Source organism: Lutjanus erythropterus, chromosome 13 (genome assembly GCF_056507025.1).
Source record: "Lutjanus erythropterus isolate fLutEry1 chromosome 13, fLutEry1.hap2, whole genome shotgun sequence".
In the NCBI taxonomy this organism is placed as follows: domain Eukaryota; kingdom Metazoa; phylum Chordata; class Actinopteri; order Lutjaniformes; family Lutjanidae; genus Lutjanus; species Lutjanus erythropterus.
Genome location: NC_139329.1, coordinates 11,243,871 through 11,263,241, shown reverse-complemented (window position 1 = coordinate 11,263,241; position 19,371 = coordinate 11,243,871). Strand labels below are relative to the sequence as shown.

The following is a 19,371-nucleotide window of genomic DNA, read 5'->3' as shown; positions in this document are numbered from 1 at the left end:
TAGTGGCTTCTATGTACAGGTATAGTCTCAACCTCTACTTATGAGATGATGGAGTGAATCTGTGGAACATAATCAACATATTATTGAGTTAATGGTCATTAGGATGATTAAATGTCTTAATTATTTGTTGCTATCAAATATTTGTTCTTATTTACATCAAACTCACTGTTCCTCTCTCAATAATTTTCATACATTTACACAATCAGTAAGTATATAATACCATTCATTGTTTAATTGTTTAAATTCCTTCTGTATTTTCCAGTTTGATGTTAAGTGTTTTGGTGTTATGTGGCTACAAAGTATCAGTTGAACCATCAGCAACCAATAACCTTTTCCAGCAGGAGGCGGTCGTGCCCAAGGAAAAACGCCCTTGTAAATTAAACTTTGGGCTCAACAGATTCGTGTCAATGAAAATGTGCTTCGTACGGACAAGAGAACAAGGAAAATAAAAGAGCAACAATTTTCCAGTTTGGTAAGCTTTCAGCCTCATACTTTAGTAGTTCTGACGTACAACTAAAAACATAAGTACAGAGAGCTGAGCCTCAGTGTCGCGAAAGTGCTTGTACAGTTAGTTGCAGTCAGCTGATTGACCCAAACAAGAGAGCTGCCTCTGCACCAGGAAACACGAGATTCATTCATACTCAGGTAAATCTGGTCATTATAACATTTATATGCCGCACAAATAAAGCAAGTAGCAGCGCCCAGTTTGACATGTCCACGACAGTGTCTCTCTTTTATTATTTTTAGCTTCAGAGCTAAACGCTCGCTAGCTGCTAGCTAACGTGAAGCTAATTGGACATGCTAGCTGATCAGTGATGCAAATCGGCTATATTAAACATATTGATTTACGTAAGGCAATTACAAAAAGTTTTCTCCTGCTAATTACAGTTCAACAAGGTAGTAATGAAGAAGTCTTGGTCTCACTGTGATACTTGTACTGTGTATACTGTTTTCTTTGTGGTGTCAGTTTGTTAAGATTGGGTATTTCACATAGTGGAAGATATGACAGTAAAAAGCTGACAATTATTTATTTTTTGTTTGTTTACTTATTTACTTATTGTTGTATTTTTCAGCCACAACCATGAAGAAGAACAAATGCAAAGTGAGCACTACTGCTGAGAAGGAGTTTGTGTTTGAGTTCAAGGCAGGGAAACACACCTGTGTCCTCAAAGTTCCTCTTCAGTTTCCTGTTCAAGAGAACATCAGTGACCTTCATGGACGACTGATGCTGCTACATAAAATACCTTGTTACATAGAAAATGGTGAGATTCCATGGTTGGCAAAAAACAAAATTAATTTAAGGACAAGTTACAGAAGTTAATATTTGTTGTGGATTTCCTGCTCGCAAGTGGAGATGACTTGGTCAAATAATTTTCCTATTTTTCTTTCTTTGCTGCATTTCTTAGGTAAACTCTGCTCCATTTTCATATTTGGGATTTGCAGACCCTAACTGCAACCACCCCCTCATTGTAACATTACCCATATACTGTATAGCCTTAAGTAGTAGTAGTATCAGTATTATTATTATTGTTTACATGTGAATTTTGTAAGGGGCCATGTGTGGCCTGGCAGTAAGCTCTCCAGCCAGGCACTGTTTATGGCAAAAGCCCTTTCAGCTCTATTTACTTGTCTGTAACAATGTAGTAAATATACTGTATAAATAATATTACACATACTACATCTTAATTTACACATTATAAATACACTATCATGTGTATCAGACCTAAATTACTGAAACAAAAAAACAAAACAAAAAAACAATTCAATCAAGTGTGATTTCCATTATTACTGATATTTTGGACAGGTGCAGTCCCGCTTTGTTTGAAATGGATCTGTCCAAGTAATTACTCTCTACACGTCTTCCTGGGAATGAGGTGGTACTGTCAGCATGTGTACTATAGGTTTGAAACCTATACGGATGGAATGGATCTAGCCAATTGATTTTGCAGTGTACTACTTGGCTTGCACAAAAATGAAAATATTTGAATGCTTTTTGCTGTGTGTGCATCTCTTTCCCTCTGCAGAGCTCAAAACCTCGCTTTCCACCTTTGTCGAGAAGGAGACCATCCTGGATTATGACAGAGAGGCAGAGTTGGCCCTGCAGAGACTCACAACAGGAGATGTAGACTTGAACCAGCTCACTAATGCATGGACCAGGTCTTATGTGGAGGTGATAACACACATGAGTATGTTACTGTGCCTGAAAACTAACATCAGGGTTTTTAATAGTGTCTTATATCACAAGCTCTCATATCATTTTATCTTTCATGGCTCTTGACAGATTCAATATTATGATGCGTTTTTGGAGTCATTTGGATTTATCTACATCTTTACATTAGTAAATGAATAGGTGGCCATGGTGCCTCTTGTTATAAGCTGAACGTCTTTTCTTTTTTAGAGGTTAATCGACTGTCAGAAGTGAACAGTCTTTGACTTGATAACTGGTGAACTGAACATCTAAGTCAGGTTTTGTTTGATACAATCAGAGGGGACTCCAAGGAAAAAAGGTTGGGGACTAGTGATCTAAGACAGAATGATAAATACCTAAATAAATTGTTATTTTCTGTCCATGCAAAACAGTAACGTGTTCCTGCGTGACTGGAGGTTGTGCAGCCATTGGCCACTATTGGAACCAAGTTCTGCTGATACTGATAGTTTGTGAAACGTCCCATCAGCACTGGTTAATCAGTCATCCTCTAGTTCTTTTGATTGCATTTAGTTGTATGCAGTCACTCTGACTTTAGTCATTTTAGACTAACATATATATGATTTTAATGAAAAGATGTCAATAGATTAAAGAATAATGAGTTTTCATTTTGTCTTTCTTTCACTGAGTGAGAATTTTCATCCACATAGAAGTAAACATCTTTCAGATTCAGTTTGTTTGGCCCCTGTGACTGAACAGTGACCCTGACATGTTACATTCAAATATACAGTTTAGAATTACTGTCAACTACAAAATGTCCACATGAATTTCTCTACATTTTCCCTCCTGTTTTCCACCTGGATGAACATTTCATCCTCCACACTATGTGTTTCTGGCTTCAAAATGCTGTTGCATTTTCCATACATCCATACACGAATTCCTAAAAAAAACATTTCTGTGAAAAATGTGGACAGTGTGTTTTATTCTAAAAAGTTAATTTGACACTTAAATTTGACCGTAATGTGTATGTGCACCACTCCATGTCTCTGTAGCAGCACAGCCAGTGTTTTGGACGTGTCCTTGATTGCTCCATCTAACTTCGGGGCAGTCATGGATCATTAGAGTAATTTAAACAGAAGCAGCGCTGTGCATCTGCAAATTGATTATTCATGAGTTCCTGAGCAGTCTCATTGCATAAGCCTGCGTGCTGTGTTTAATGTTTCCCTATTGCACTTGGTTACACTTTGATGTGTTTCTTCCTAGAGATTGAATATGTGGCGGCGGTTGCACGTACTTAAGAATAGAGTCATCATTTTCATATAATGGATCCATCCAAAACAAACAAACAGTCTGTTGACACACAGAAGTGAAGTTTGTAGTTTCCAAATGAAAACAGGTACGATCTTATCACCGACGTGTTTCTTTGAAAGTGAATGTCTCTTATTTCATGTTTAGGATTGTGTGGTTTTACATCTAAAAGTTCAGGAGTCTAAACTCTGTATTGGAACTTTCCCAGACATTTATAAAAAGACAAGGGCTGCCTCAGCTCGTGTTGTCAAGCCCCTCTGACCCAATGCACTCGTTAATGTTTTACTGCAGTCATACAGAAATACACATGGAAGCCTTCCAGTGTCCATCGTGTTTGTGGCCTGAAGATTCCTGAGCCTGTATAAATAGAGGAGTTTCAGATTCTGATTAACGTCCTGTTTCTTTTCTAATTATGGATAGGACACATCAACTGCCCTGGTTTATTGAGTGGAGCAAAACATTCAGAATGTGTTGATATTGCATTTTGGCTTCCTCTTTTGTCTTCCACTGACCACAGAAAATTAAATTTGTACACTTTCTGCTGAAAGTCAGCATTTTGCTGGTCACACTCACTCAGCATGTGCAGCAGATTGTCACCCACAAGTGATTAGTTTAAAAGCTGGGTGATATAACTGAAACATCTATCACAACAAGATCTTCCATTTCGAGTTGATAATTTTTAATCTATTTTTAATATAGACCAAAATAAAAAAGGTTGAGTTTAAGTGTTTATTTATAATTTAACCACCTTAGTTTGAATTTAACCACTTTATTTTCCAAGGGACATAAGTATTTGACTTGCATGATATAAAAACCCCAAAAGACCCCCACCCCCCCAAAAAAAACAAAAAACTGCCATACTGTGAGCTGACCTGTCCTTTCTGATTGACAATTTCCTCCCTGCCCGGGCTAATTTTTCACACCTCACACTGTTTCTGTTGTTGTGTCACACATTGATCGTGAACTGAAATACACAGCCGTTAAATGACTGGCTGTTTGCATGTCACTCTTAGCACGCTCCGTTATCAGGAGATATGTTAGGCTGTTTATGAGCCAGAGCGTATGTATTTCTTCTGTATTTTCATGGCAGTTTGCATTTAGATGAAAACACTGAACATTATTGAACAATTTTCTTATTGATATTGATGGAGTGTTCAGTGCTGATATGTATCATTATTGTTTTATTGCCCATGCCTAATTGGTTTCAAACAGTGAAGCAATTCTGCAACATTGAGTGTGGAGTGTGGTTAGGTTGTATTGTTGTCACCATTTTTAGGGATGCACATCATTTTTTTTTTGTTTCAGTTGACATGATCATTGATAATCACCCGCTTCTTATGGCTGATACTGTGTGATGTGATAATTAAACATTTCTTTGTTGTGAGTCCTCTGTAGCGGCTGTGGGTTAGACTCCCACCCTTTGCTGCATGTCATTCCCCCACTCTCTCTTCTCCTTTCTTTTCAAACCTCAGCTGTCCTGTCATTAAAGGAACAAAAGCCCCCCAAAAAAGAAAGGCTAACATGTTGTGAGCAAAGATGGATGATTTAATATTACATAGCTCTGACTTAACCTGATCTGACTGACATCACTATGACAACAAAAACAAAGAACAGTTCTCTGACTCTTCAGATGTTCATTTATATTTTCATCGAAACACTTTGAATATACTTTGGCTTTTATAGAGCATTTTGCCCAACAATTCAAATGAAATTCTTTGTGATGATGTGTTCAACTAAAATATTATTACAGGTGATATTTATCAGTTAATATACAGCAATCTTAGAACAGACCTGTATAGCTGGAAAGGCCAATATTGACTGCTAATTTATTGTCTCCGTTAATCATCATGCATCCCCAACCATTTGCAGTTGCCAGTTCAAAATAGTTATTCTCTTTTGTCTATCACTGTTTCAGACGACACTGGAGCATGCTCGACCCGAAGAGCCCAGCTGGGATGAGGACTTTGCAGATGTTTACCATGAGCTGATCCACTCCCCTGCCTCAGATACCCTTCTCAACCTGGAGCACAACTACTTTGTTAGCATCTCTGAGCTCATAAGTGAGAGAGACATGGAGATTAAAAAGCTGCAAGAGAGGTTGGTATCAGGGATTATCGCCTAGAAGTAGGTTCCTTGGATTTCTTGCATCTGTCTTTAAATTTGTACAGTGCATGGTAAAGCTATCTTCTTTTATCTTTTTACATCCTTTGGACATAAGGTAAATACACTTGTTTTAGTACTTACTTTCTGATTTATCAGGGGACACTCACATGCACCCATGATTACCTGTTGTTTTTTGTATAAATATAGGCTATAGAGGCCACAGTCCACTGGTGGGCCTCAGTGCACCATCTGATGTTCCACAGAGGCAGTGATAGACTGCCAAATGTTTAGAGTACAATTAAAAGGTTTTTGGGAGGTTATTTACAAAGTTATTTTTTTTCTATCTAAAGCTAATGTTTCCTTGGATATGGTGAAGCAAAATTGTTAGTTCTGAATGAAAAAGTGATGTGGGAGACAATACTGCGCCAGTATAAGCTGCTCTGAATTTTTATTTACTGTCAAAAGTGGGCTTAGTGTGAGCCAAATCTTGGTTTTTGCCAAATCTTGTTTTTTTCCAAATCAGCCAAACTCCATAGGTGAAATCTTTTTTTTTACTTTGCATTACACAGTAGTTTCTGGTATATCACTGCCTTGATCTGTTAGTTTGTTTGTGTTATTGTGTGATGTCTGTGTATCCAAACTGTCCTTGTGAAATGTAGAAATCACACAATAACACAAACTAACTAACAGATTGAGGCAGCAGTAGTTTGGCAACTCATGTTTTCTGTGAGATAAAATTACCATTTTTGCCTATGGAGTCTGGTTATTTTGGAGAGAGTGATATTTGGCCTCTCTGCTTCTCCTAACTGGGGCGTGTTGTCTGCCATATGCTGTAGCTGATACTATGCCCTGATACTGTATGATACCATCGATAAGTATCTCATGTAACCCTACATCAGATAACCTGAACTATCCCTTGAAGCCATCCAATTTGGTTTTTTTTTATTTTATGTATTTCAGTCACCTGTCATAAATATAGGTGACTGACATATGTCTGTTCATGAGTCATCAAGATGATGATGTATTTCACCATCACTCCAATCAAATCAGTGAATATTTTTCTGTCTGGTAGGCAAGCTGCTGAAATGGATAAAGTGATGCATGAGCTGGGGAATACTTTGAGTGACCAGGATGTAAATGCAGTTGCGTCTCAACACTTTGATGCACAGCAGGTAAAAAAGAAGCTGGGGTGTTAAAAGCAGGTGTACCTTGATCACAGTACAAAGTTATCATTTCACCACAGACACTTCCGGGGAGTCATTTAATGAATTTTACATTTACATTTTGAGATTTGCCCCATCCTAAAATATGTTGTTGTCATATTAAAGCTTGACAAAGTTTGACTTTGTTGAGCAGGTTCTGGAGAACAAGTGGGCCAGTGAGCTGAAGCAGGTGACTGGGATTCAGAAGCAGGAGTATCAGGAGTGGGTCATCAAACTGCACCAGGACCTTCAGAAATCCAACAACAGCAGCAAAATTAAGTGAGTTTGTCGAATGTTAACATGCGTATTTGTGTGCATACTAAAGCACAATCTTTGTTTATGTACACACATCTGGTATCTGTAGGCTCATTTTACACCCATACACACCTGAACAGGTTCTTTTAGTTTTATGACTTGCTCTGTTTTTTTTAAATATCAGAGTAAAACCAAATCAGCTGATCTGAGAAAATGACTGCTGGAGTCAAGTGCGTAGTTGCTTACTCTTGTTGAGTAGAAAATGAAAAGCTGTAGTGGCCTGTAGTGGTCTTGTCAAAAAGCAGCACATTATGAACTTTGTCCTCTGACACTGTGGGATCAGTGCACAAGCTTTGACTCATCTCCTTGTTTGTAAGATTTAAGATCATCTTAAATTTATTCGTACAGAGATTAAGCATGGAAGTAAAGTAAACCTTAAACCTTACAGGTGCCGGAAACCCTTAAAACCACTTGAATTCTAATGTAATGTTTTCAAAGTTTGAGAAGTGCTTGGATTTTGGGTAATGTAAAATTTCAGGTAAATTTTGATTGAATTATTTCATATTATAACACTCTCTGACTGAATAGTCAGAGGCCTAATTGCCTTTACCGCTCACACAAAATGCAGATAACTCCACTTGAGCCTCGCATTCCACTCTGCATGTGTGGCTGCCTGTAGTGTGATCTGTCACTCTTTGTTGACGTGTGCCCTCTGATTGAACAGCAAGTGCAAGGCTGATGGATGACAACATGCTGGGAGGTTGATGATTTAATGAGCGTTGTCTTGAAAACAAAAAATAAAAAAAAAGAAAAGGATTTAATTGAAAGTAATTGTTTGAGTGATTGTTTTACATGGGCTCAGCCAGGTTATATTTAGCCAGTTTACTTACAGGCAGGTGACACATTTTCAAACATGAAACTTTGTTGTGTTTCCTTTTAATTTTTCACTGTTTTCTGTCAGGTAGCATATTTTGTTACTCATACAGGGTTCAACCTTATTTTGTTTTCTTACTTGGTGGCATGGTCAGAGTGGTCAGTGGATAAAAAATCTACTTGCCCAAACTCAGCTTTTACTTTCTGCCATACAGATGGTTTTATTTATTAGCAGTTATCCAATAACAGCAATGGTAATTGTATTTTTTTAATCTATGGCTGCAATGTTTATGAAATGTCAGAAAATAGGGAAAAATGCTCATCCCAGTCCAACGTGATGTCTTAAAATGTCTAATTTTTCCAGTCCATAACCAAAGATATACTGTTTAATGTGATCTAAAACAGAGACAGGCACAAAATCTCAACATTTGAGAGGCTTAAAATAGCGTTTACTGCTGATTTTGCTTGAAACTTTAATATTTTTATAAAAATTCTAGCTTTTTTTTTTTTTACCACTTGTCCTGTTGGGCAAGTGAGTTGTTAGATTTACTAGCCTGACATGGCATTTTACTTGTGCTGGGCAAGCGGGAAATCCGTATGGTTGAGCCCTGCTTATAGCACAATAACATCTGATTTAATGTGATGAAGAAATGAAATAGGGCCTAATAATTTTGAGATATATGCTTATATAAATATGTTATTTAACACAGCTGTAAGGTGCTGGAAAAGCTTGAAATTGCACTTTGAAAATGCAATACAAGTGATTTAACTTGACTTTGGAGAGGTGCAGGAACCGTGCTTAAAAGTACTTTAAAGTGGTTAAAAGAAAGAAAAAATAGGATTTAAATAAAGATAAGAACAGTTGTTTTGTTGACTCATAATCAGCATGAAATTGATCAAATAAGATGTTTTAAATATCCCTTGTGTGAGCTATGTGTTAGTGGAAAAATCTCACTGAATTTTGACTTGAGGTCAAACTGACCCTTAACTAACAGGATCTCAGCAGCTGCACTTGTGCAGCAGTTTTAATCCAAAACACGACGTGTCTGCCGGCCCTTTGAAGTACCGGCTCCATTTACATAGAAATTGAAGTGATTACAAGAGGTCAAAAACTCATCGTAGTTTGACTGATGCTCAGCTTTGCAATATCAGTTATGACTGGCATCTTGGGATAAGAAGTGTAATAGAGCTTAACAGTAATGCAGTCCCAAAGAGCGGTGGTTTAAATTCAGGTCTTACACTCCTCTGCATATATTGGATATTCCATCAAAACACAGATACCAGCAGGACCTGTATGCTGAGAGCTTCTCAGACAATCTGCTGACCCTGCATTGCTTTGTCTTAATGATGAATATCATTATCTTGTGTGGGTGCAACTTACTTCTATGTCAGCACTTTTAACACTTTGTAAATATGGGTTTTTAAAGCTGTAGTCTAACCTGGAAAACGGAATTCAGGTTGGATTTTTGATTCCTTTCACATTTTTTGTAAATGAAGTGCTGAAACTGTATACTTACACTCTGCTGTATAAGCAGATTGTGGACAACATGATTTCCAGTTTTATTGTATTCACTGCCCAAGAATTAGCCAGAAAAAACTGATGCTGAACCGGTGGGGGTGTAACATATTGAATATCATGACATAGCGATATTTTTTGATCTTGCAATTAGGGGTGTCACGATATACCAGTATTGGTGATAATTGTCCATTCATTCATTCATGTATTGTCTGTAACTGCTTACCCTTGAAGGGTTGTGGGGACGCTGCAGCCTATCCCAGCTGACACTGGGTTTAGAATCACAATTAATGATAACTGTGATATTTAAAAATGAAATATTTATCATGTTGATAATCCACATGATAATCCTCATAATAATAATCAGATAATAATCATCATGTAAATAATCCAGCATCTCTTAAACATACTGTATGCTCGTAAATCAGTTATGATAATGGCTAATGACTCTCTATTATTATTACTTTTTGCCCCCCAAAATTCTATAGATATTGCGATAATATCTTTATTGTGAATTCCTTCAGCCACAATAATCATGTAGTGAAAATCTAATATTGTGACAGCTCTAATCCTGATAAATGTTGTATCACAGACTTTTTATTGTGATGTTATCGTACCTTGAGTTTTTAATATTGTTACATCCCTATTAGCCAGTTTTTTTCCCTTTGAAATAATGTGAAAAGTACTTTATATGTTCAATAATTTCTTGTTCTGGGCAGTATTACACTAATTTTCTAAACTATCACAAACAAAGTTTGTGTCTAATTTTCATTTTATATGGGCGTAAAACTCTTTAAGTTCTGTCAGTTCATTCCTTGAACATGCAAACGTACATCTGCTATTTACCATTTTTGATAGATATCTTTGCTGGTTGATTTGTTTGCATGATGGATTTTCAGCGAGGAGATTAAGGTGCAGCCCAGCCAGCTGTCAGAGCTCGCAGACTCTGGGGCCCGGATGTTTGAGGAGCAGCCTCAGCTGGAGGAGAGCTTCACCATACACTTAGGTGCTTCATCTCTAACCTGCTCTCCAGATATTTGCACACACCTTTGTGTCAGCTCACATGTCACACACCATGTGCAGAAACCGTAAATATTTATGTAAAGCAAATATGAACCACACTATATAGTATATATGGTATAATGTATAATCATTTTCTGATGAATGTATGAAAGTATCTCTATCAATGTATTTATTATATAAATGATGTATATTTCTTTGATCAGGAGCACAACTGAAGACAATGCACAACCTGCGGCTGGTCCGGGCAGATGTGCTGGACTTCTGTAAGCACCGCCGGCATGGCAGCAGCGGAGCAAAGCTGAGGCGGCTGCAGACGGCCCTTTCGCTCTACTCCTCCTCCCTCTGTGGTCTGGTGTTGTTGGTCGACAACAGGGTCAATTCCTACAGTGGCATCAAGAGAGGTCAGGGAATATATTGTGGTGATCTGCATTGAGACAATGAGTGAGTCCTGTGGTGTCATTCTGTAGAAAGACATGTTAACATTTTCCACAGTAATTCTAGCAGTTCTTTGTTATATTCTGGCACCAATGAATTGAAGCATTTTTATTTCAGTCCGACTCATGACTCACTCTGATTGTCTCTCACCTTTATTGTGAGAATAGCACTATTATTTCACGCCTATTTAAAAGATTTGCTCACAGACCAAACTTTTCATTCACCTTTTTTAAGTCTGGATTCTTTTTTCATAGTGGCAGTTTAGTATAGAGACATAATTACAGAGATATGTTCTGGCTAACTTTAACTTTTCATGCATCATTTCATCACTGCCCTGCACTGTGCCGTCCCACAGACTTTGCGACCGTGGCAAAGGAGTGTACAGACTTCCACTTCCACTGTCTGGAGGAGCAGTTGGAGGAGGTGCAGCAAGTGGTGCTCTACGCCAGAGCCCAGAGGAGCAGCAAGCAGAAAGAACAACCCGGTCAGACTTTTGGTCTCAACACAGCTGTAATGTAGACAGGGCGTTTACCGACAGTTATCAGCAAGAAAAAGGCAAAACTGGCAAAACAGACGTTTCCACAAATCTACATTTCACCAGAACTGTAGCCAGTGACCTGGACACAGATGCTACTGAAGAAAACTGATTATCCCAGACATCCAGAGTGCCTTTTTTAGCCACCTATAAAATGCTTAACTAACATTTTTATCTGTGGCCTTGTTTAGCAGTGCCACAGAGAGACAAAGTGATAGGATACAAGTTGTTGTACATGACTGTAACAGTGTTTCAGTACAAGAAACTTTACTCTGCAAAAATTCTTACAGTGTTGGAGGATGTCAGTGACATGCCAGCAGTATGAGAAAGGGATTACACAGACAGGAAGTAGAAGACATTTTATATCGCTGCTACTGTATTGACAGGAACGTGTCCATGTCTTTATTATAGCATTGAGAGTGGTTCATAGAGGAGAGCTGTATATAGAAACATTTGTTCTAGCTTACAAGCCTGTCAAATTAAGTCCAGCTGCTGTTGCCATTAAATGTCCTTATATCAAGATCAGTGTTTTTTAAATTCTGTAATCTTACAGAGATTCCAAGGAATGGAGGAGATGACAAGAACAAAAATGTTGAAAGAAACCCATCTAACATTTTGCCAGGTAATGGTTATCAATATACTTTTTTACGCACTACACCCCTAGTCAAATTAACACATTTACATTTTTGTGTACTATTATTGTTCCTGCTGTGTCTCTTTCTCAAGGTGAGTTTTACATCTCACGGCACTCCAACCTGTCAGAGGTCCATGTTGTCTTCCACCTGTGCGTGGACGACAACGTGCGTTCAGGGAACATCACGGCCCGAGATCCGGCCATCATGGGCTTGAGAAACATCCTGAAGGTCTGCTGCACGCATGACATCACCACCGTCACCATCCCTTTGCTGCTGGTCCACGACATGTCAGAGGTAAGAGTAGCTGAGAGCGCTCTGAATGCTTGTGTGTACAGTATGGATGATGTTGTAGTAGGTCACACTCAACACACATTCACACACACTATAAATATTATAATAATGTAATGAGTAGTTACAGTAGCTGCCACAGTTTTATCGTTTTGTAAAATGGTGTGACAAGTTCAGAAGAGTTCTTCAAAAGGAGCATAGGAGAAAATAAAGTTAAATATTTGAGTTGGGCAGCACAATTGTTTGGCTACCAAATACTTGGCTTGAACAGGTTATGAAATGCTTCCAGTGTAACCATCACTGCGAAAAAGCTCTGTATTTGGTGGCGCTGTGCGTTTTAGTGGAATTTTACCTGAGGTAAATTGAAAACGGCTGAAAGGTTTTTGGTATCCTCATTTTTTGTACCACAGGCAGTTCTTCTGCAGTGGCCGGGTATGTGGAAAGATTATGAAATAGCTCAACTAATTCGTAAACATCGATTTTAAAAAATGTATGTGTGACTGAGCAGATAAATTTGAACAGTTTGCTAAAGGAAATGAATAAATGGTTGTTAGCTATGGGTAATTAATAATGGTTGAGATAGATGGCTTTAAGGCAAATGGTTGACATAGATGACTAAAAGTAAAGTCAATTATCTAAACAGTTAGTTAAAAGTAGTGGATAAGGTTGAAAGTTCCAAACTCAGTGGTTGTAGTCGTGCAGATTTGAGCACTGACAGTTCAATAATATCAATAAACATTGTAACATCCATTATATACACTCTTGGGAGTTCATGGGTCAGGTTGGGGCTACAGAACATGAATTCAATGTTGCTCATCAACACTTCATTGGGGTAGATTTAGCTCTCGAACCTCCATCATTAACTTTATTAGTATAGTTGAAGGTGAAGAATCTTGGTGGCCAAAAAAGCTTGGTGGTCCTAACTGATGCCATAGTCCTAATTTCTTACCTTTCATTCTGTCTCTGCTTGTTGATGCGCTGCATCTTCAGCTGTGGTCTAGCTTGTCAGGCAGTGGCTATGAGTTCAGCCTACAATTTAACATTTCCCAGGCTTAAAACCAGGAGGGCAAAGGAGAAAGTTGTGAACTCCTCTATTTGCTTAGTATCTCAGGGTGTACAGCAGCACTCTGTGCTCCACCATAGGGAAGAGTGACAAGAGAAAGCTTTCAGTGACTGATGGACTGAGCCCAAATCCAGCAGAGTTTAGGTAAATATCTGATCACAATAAAGTGGATTTTTCTTTTATATCTATAAACTCGAAAATCTCTTTTTTATTAGGTCTTCTGAAAATTAATGGAATTGGGATTTTCTTTTAACGTGAACAGCAGCTCCTTGTTAGAAAATGATTTGTATTTCTATTTAAATTTATTAAACTGAGAAAACCCATAACATGGAAAGTAAATTCCCAACAAGCCTCCGTCTGGAGTGCATTCATGCCACAACATGCCCAGTGCAACTTCTCTTCTCATGTCCAATCAAGAGTCTTTGTTTACATAACCAGAGCCTTCTAACTCTCGAAGCCTCGGGAACCAGAGAAACTTTAATTGATAGCTTCTGGTTTCACATCAGAACTTTCCATCTGTTGTCTCCTTTTTGGTCTTGGAGATGTTTGCCTGTTTGTACAAGCCTATTGTGGTGTTTTGGCATTTAAAACAACTGACATAGTTTGTCTAGATGAAGTGCAGACAGTCAAACTACATCAGGGCTCTGCCTCTTATTTTCATTGTTAAATGTTTTTTCCCTTGAGCATTTAGAGTGTGAAGGAAAAAAGAACCAAGAAGAATTGCTTAATAACAGTACGGCCTAACATGTGTTTGAAAGCTTGCAGAGAGGAAATTGAAAACTCTTTCAACCAGTTTAGTTCCAGTTTGCAGATAATGACTCACAATTTCACAACAGTTATGTTCATTTTTCTGGTTGTAAGAAATGCCTCTTCTAGCCTCAATTGCTGCTGGCACCAGCCGCAGTCATAATGAAAAACTCTCAAGTATACCAAGCTACTGTTAATGCGTCAAAGACCCATTGCACAAGCCCGTGCAAATCGTGATGCAGTTGACGGGGGCCGAAACCAACGTCCTGATGACACCCCATCCAGTTGATGTATCCAGTTTGTTGACTTCAGATGGGTGTAACAATTTTCTAAGTGGGGGAAAGGCTGTGTGTGTGTATGTGTGTGTGTGTGTGAGTGTGTGACAGAGAGTGACTATCTATCTGGCGCACCTCGCTGTGAGCAAAGGCAGCCAGCAGCCTGAAGCCAAACACACTCAGAACTGAAGGGAGATGAGAGGTGACGTACACAGTTGTGCATTTGCAGGGAAGTTACTTCATTTGCACTCACAAATTGTGTGTGTGGATGTAGTCACCTGGCAGGAGATTTTACGTTTGACCTAGTTAATATGTGACATATACAGTGTCTAATTTGCATACCTGCGTAACAGTCAGACTCCTAAGTAGGTAAGTAATGTATCACACTTTTAACTGTTAATATGACTCACCACCCACACCACCAACACAAGAAGCTCTTACAGTGTTCTTTAACAAATCAAGATTTTTTAGATTTTCTTTTGACAATCTAAACAATTGAGTGTTTTCATCCATATCCTCTGCAGGAGATGACCATACCGTGGTGTCTTAAGAGAGCCGAGCTGGTTTTCAAATGTGTCAAAGGTAAGATAAGACATTTTTTAGAGGTCCGGTGTGTAAGGTTTATGGGGATTTATTGGCAGAATGTGGCAGAAATGTAATATAATATTCATAAGTATGTTTTCATTAGTGTATAATCACCCGATAATAAAAATGATTGTGTTTATGTTACTTTATGCCGGAGATGTACCTGGTTTTCACTACATGTACACATATGCACCCCTACACATCCATATGTATCCATGTGCATCATGGCTGTCTCATGTATCCTGCGTCCATTTAGAGCGATGGTTGTGTCCTCAGAAATTATGCTACACATACACGAACGCAAATGTGTGGTTAAACAGCAAGTATATGTCTGGCCTTAGAATGAGCCCTTTATATCTACAGAGGACATAGTTTCTGCAGTCACCCAAAATGCACAAACCAAACACTGGCTCTAGATATAGCCTTTTACATTTTTTGCAAGTTTTGTGGCTACTGTAGGTTCTCCTACATGCTTAGAAGGGAAGGGTGAGGAGAGATGTTTGCAAAATGCAAGCTCACTTCTAGCCACTAGATCTTACATACTGGTCCTTTAAGTTAAGGAATTGTATTCTGAGCTATTGTACTAACACTGTTAAAACAACAGTTTATATTGCACCTTGCATTGTTCCTACTTTGTGCTTTATTCGTGCATTCTTTATATCATCCAAATATAAACAAGTTGACTTGATAAGATGCAGTTTTTTCAAGCAGAAATTTGATAGCAGAGATCTATCTATTCCACATTTACTGCTTCCTAAAACTGGACACATGAGGTCTTGTTTTCATTTCCTCACAGTCAAAGAGCAAGAGATTATTATTCGAGCTGAAGTCTTCCTTTGAAGAGAGAAACTTACCAGTGTGTCTACTGACAGTTTTGTAAATTTCCCATAATACAAAGCTGATTAAAAATGTATTGTTGTAACTGAGAGGCGCACCGCTTATTTCTGCTTGATTGGTGCAACAGTTGCTCTGCTGCGTGAGAGGAATTCTTTCAATCTCTTTTATTTATTTCAGGCTTCATGATGGAGATGGCCTCCTGGGATGGAGGTATATCACGCACAGTCCAGTTTCTCGTGCCAAAGGTGAGAACAGAATGCACTACAGTGGAAACCTGTTGTCTGTCTGGGTCAACTTGATAACTATGAATGGAAAGTTTGATAATGTCAAGTTGTCATCACAAAGACTTTTCTGTCTTGGATTATATGAAGTTGTCATAACAACTACATTATTGGCCAGGTTAATGTCATAGTATCACAACAACAACATTATTGGCTTAATTAGTGTCAAGTTGGCATAACAGAACCATCTCAAACAATGTCAACTTTGCATTAAAAGTGACATACTTGACCGAAAGACAGCTAATGATAAGAGTCATAAACATTCATAAAGACTTTTTCAAAACACAGTATAGGTGTTTCAAGCAGTTTTCAGATTATAAGTACTGTTTATAATTTTAATATGCAATAATACAGACCAGTAAGCCTACTGTATATCAAAACGTTGCTGTAATTTCAGTGCTGCATCTCATTTGCTTGTTTTTGGCAGTTTGTCATAAGTGTCATGGAGACTGAATCAACTGTTGATTCATATAAGCAGTTGATTACTGTGGCCATGATCACATTATGATCGTTGTCATAACCGCACCAATATAATTGGTTTGGTCGTTAAGACAGCACACCACCAACTCTTGTGTAATTGCTTGCCAGCAAATCTCTGTTAATTCAACAGACATGTATATTTTAAGGCCTCAAGTGTACACAGCATCACAAAAGGCACACCTGGCTTTGCAGTACACACCTTTGAATGCAGGCAAAGAAGAGCGACTGTTTGAAAAGCATGCCATAAATCATAGATTATAGAGCCTCAGGCTCTCTTGACCAGTGTTTACACTACTGTGCTAAAAGAAAGCTCAGCGGGAATAACATATAGCTTTTCAACCCTGAGGCATAATCTTGCTCGGATATCCACGTCCAGTATTTTATCTTAATAAATAATTTAGAATAGTCACCCAATTTACAGGTGTTGCTTTACAGGTAAAAGAGGAGAAACATTCAGGTTCAGCTTTTAAGCAAGTTTTTCTGTCACATTATGAAGTAATTGTGACCCCAGTGTTGTTATTTTATGAACTGTTAAACTGTTATTTTATTTCGAGCTTAGCTGGATGTTGTATACCTATAGCTCTTGTGGTTTGTCAGGCAGGCAGCAGAGCCTATAGCAAGATCCCATGTTGACAGGTTAAGATGATAAAGCCAGCAGCATCAAAGGACTCCCGACTGCATCGGCTTCCTGTCAGCTACATGCTCAGACACCATTTAAAATAGTGCTTCTTGTTTGCTGTGCCTCAAAGAGACGCGGCGGCTAAATATACGCACCGTGTTTGTGCGTGGATGAATGATGTGTGTGTGACTGCGTTTCTTCCCTAAAGATTAATACTTAACATTCTTATTTGACGGGTGCTGATGCTTAGAGTGACACGGTATGTTCCCCTGTTAAAGTCACAGCTGCCGGAGCTCACGTCACTCGAGCATCTTGACTACTGTTCCCGCAGGATAAAAAGACCCTGTGATGTTGAGCTGAAGGACACCGCAGGGGCTGTTAACACTTGGCTGTACACAAACAGTCCAGATGTATTTCTGTTTGCATGGGCACAGTTTCAGCTGGGTTCAAACTAAGGTTGCAGTGGTTGCCTCCCATTGTCACAGTGAAAATGTGTATTTTCTGCTGCACAAATTTTAGTCCCCTGTTTTTTCACTAATGCTGGCTGTGTCTTTGTGTGTCTATTTTGTACTGACAGAGTATCTCAGAGGAGATGTTCTACCAGTTGAGCAACATGCTGCCTCAGATCTTCCGTGTCTCTTCCACCCTCACTCTCACCTCAAAGCACTGATGGGTAGAGATGCACCACATTGCATCCTCAAGGCATTCAGACTAACTGAAACAAGTTTATTGTAACAGCTGTGACTAGTTATATTTGTTTTGTTTTTTTCAGGACTTGTAGGAGGTGGAGGTTGGGTGTAGTAGCACATAAGTCCCATTCATTTAAGTGAGGGCAACATAATATGGTGGCATTAAAGCACTGACAATAGAGCTGCGAAAAGTACTTTAAATGAAAAGAGGCATTTTTATGCAGTTGTTGAGCCTTGTTATTTTTGCACCTTCTGAAGATACACAAGCTGTAAATGCTTCTTACTGAAAGAGGATGGGATTCAGTGGCCCACCAAAGCAGCTGCTGAATTTATCATTTCAAGCCTCCAGGGTGCGGCTGTGGTGACAGACTTTTATGACATCATGACATCAACCACCACGGCTGCAAGTATTCCAGTTTTCCTTTAACGCTGTGATCTTTAACTTTCTGCAGGTTTGAGCTACAGCATAACGGAGACCCTGCTGTTTGTAAAGTTGTTTTAATTTGCCAGTAGATACAGCAAATGTGGAAACACAGTATTGTTTACTAAAGTGATGAAGCTGGATGGAAGCGGCACTGGCAGTTGTAGCCTAACAAACCTTATTAAAGAAATAGTTTGGATTATTTGAAGTGGGGTTGCATGAAGTACTTATTGATAATCAATGTACTACCTACACTAGATGCTGGTCAGCAAGCCCTGCAACGACATGGAAGCTAAGCAGTGACCTGCTATGGACAGGGTCAGCAGCAAAAGGTATTTTAACCATGGAAAAAAGGTCAGTATCAGTATCAGTTAAAGTGTATACATTACACAGCCTTTTCTGACTGGAAACCACCACTTTATAAGCCAAATATTGCTCTCTCCAACCAAAACCCATATTTTACCTCACAGAGCATGGGAGTTGCTGATCTACGACTGCCTTCACTGTTTTTTGTGTGTTGTTGTGTAACTTCAGTGAATCCAAACTATCCTTTTAAAACACTGAAGTCACACAATAGCACCAACAAAATCACAGATTGAGACAGTGGTAAATCAGCAACTCCCGTTTTCTACAGGGAAAAATGACTGATTTCGCCTATAGGTTTTGGTTGGAGAGAGCGACATTTCACTTCTTTAACAGCTGTTTCCTGTCAGAAAAGTCTGTCTGATAGCAAATTGAAGTGAAAATATTTTTAATATAGCGTACACTTAAACTTACACTGATTTCTTGAGGTGGATCTTTTTTTCAAATGGCAAAAAAAAATTGATGCCGACTCTGTCCAGGAGTTCAATGCTTAGCTCAGGGGTGTGCCGACAGGCATCTATTGTAAGTAATACACTGACTATTGATAAGTCCTTCATGCAATCCCACTTCAAATAATCTTACTATGTCATTTAACATTTCTCAATAGCAGAGTTAGCAACCAGGCTAAATGTGACTTTCTCTCTTGTGTTTTCACCACAGCACCATACAGATGGGCATAATAACAGTATGTT

The 19,371-nt window shown here is 38.6% G+C and overlaps 1 protein-coding gene across 2 annotated transcripts; it reads left to right on the top strand.

Moving 5' to 3' along the window:
- Nucleotides 1-380: 380 nt before the first annotated feature.
- On the top strand, nucleotides 381-18,430 carry ferry3 (FERRY endosomal RAB5 effector complex subunit 3). Of its 2 annotated transcripts, none has more exons than XM_084734855.1 (14): nucleotides 381-472; nucleotides 1,074-1,262; nucleotides 2,025-2,170; nucleotides 5,370-5,551; nucleotides 6,630-6,729; nucleotides 6,914-7,038; nucleotides 10,303-10,409; nucleotides 10,630-10,827; nucleotides 11,217-11,345; nucleotides 11,950-12,018; nucleotides 12,123-12,325; nucleotides 14,929-14,986; nucleotides 16,004-16,071; nucleotides 17,784-18,430. In XM_084734855.1, the coding sequence occupies exons 2-14, from the start codon at nucleotides 1,082-1,084 to the stop codon at nucleotides 17,874-17,876; spliced, it is 1,659 nt and encodes a 552-aa protein (XP_084590981.1). In that variant the 5' UTR covers nucleotides 381-472; nucleotides 1,074-1,081; the 3' UTR covers nucleotides 17,877-18,430. The 2 variants fall into 2 exon arrangements, with proteins under 2 accessions (XP_084590981.1, XP_084590980.1); XM_084734854.1 differs by lacking the exon at nucleotides 381-472 and adding an exon at nucleotides 498-645.
- The last annotated feature ends 941 nt before the right edge of the window (nucleotides 18,431-19,371 follow it).

Coding starts and splice junctions, on each gene's coding strand:
- ferry3 (XM_084734855.1), top strand. CDS start 1,082: ATGAAGAAGAACAAATGCAAAGTGAGCACTACTGCTGAGAAGGAGTTT. Junction 7,039..10,302: donor AACAACAGCAGCAAAATTAA/GTGAGTTTGTCG, acceptor ATGGATTTTCAG/CGAGGAGATTAAGGTGCAGC. Junction 14,987..16,003: donor GGTTTTCAAATGTGTCAAAG/GTAAGATAAGAC, acceptor TATTTATTTCAG/GCTTCATGATGGAGATGGCC.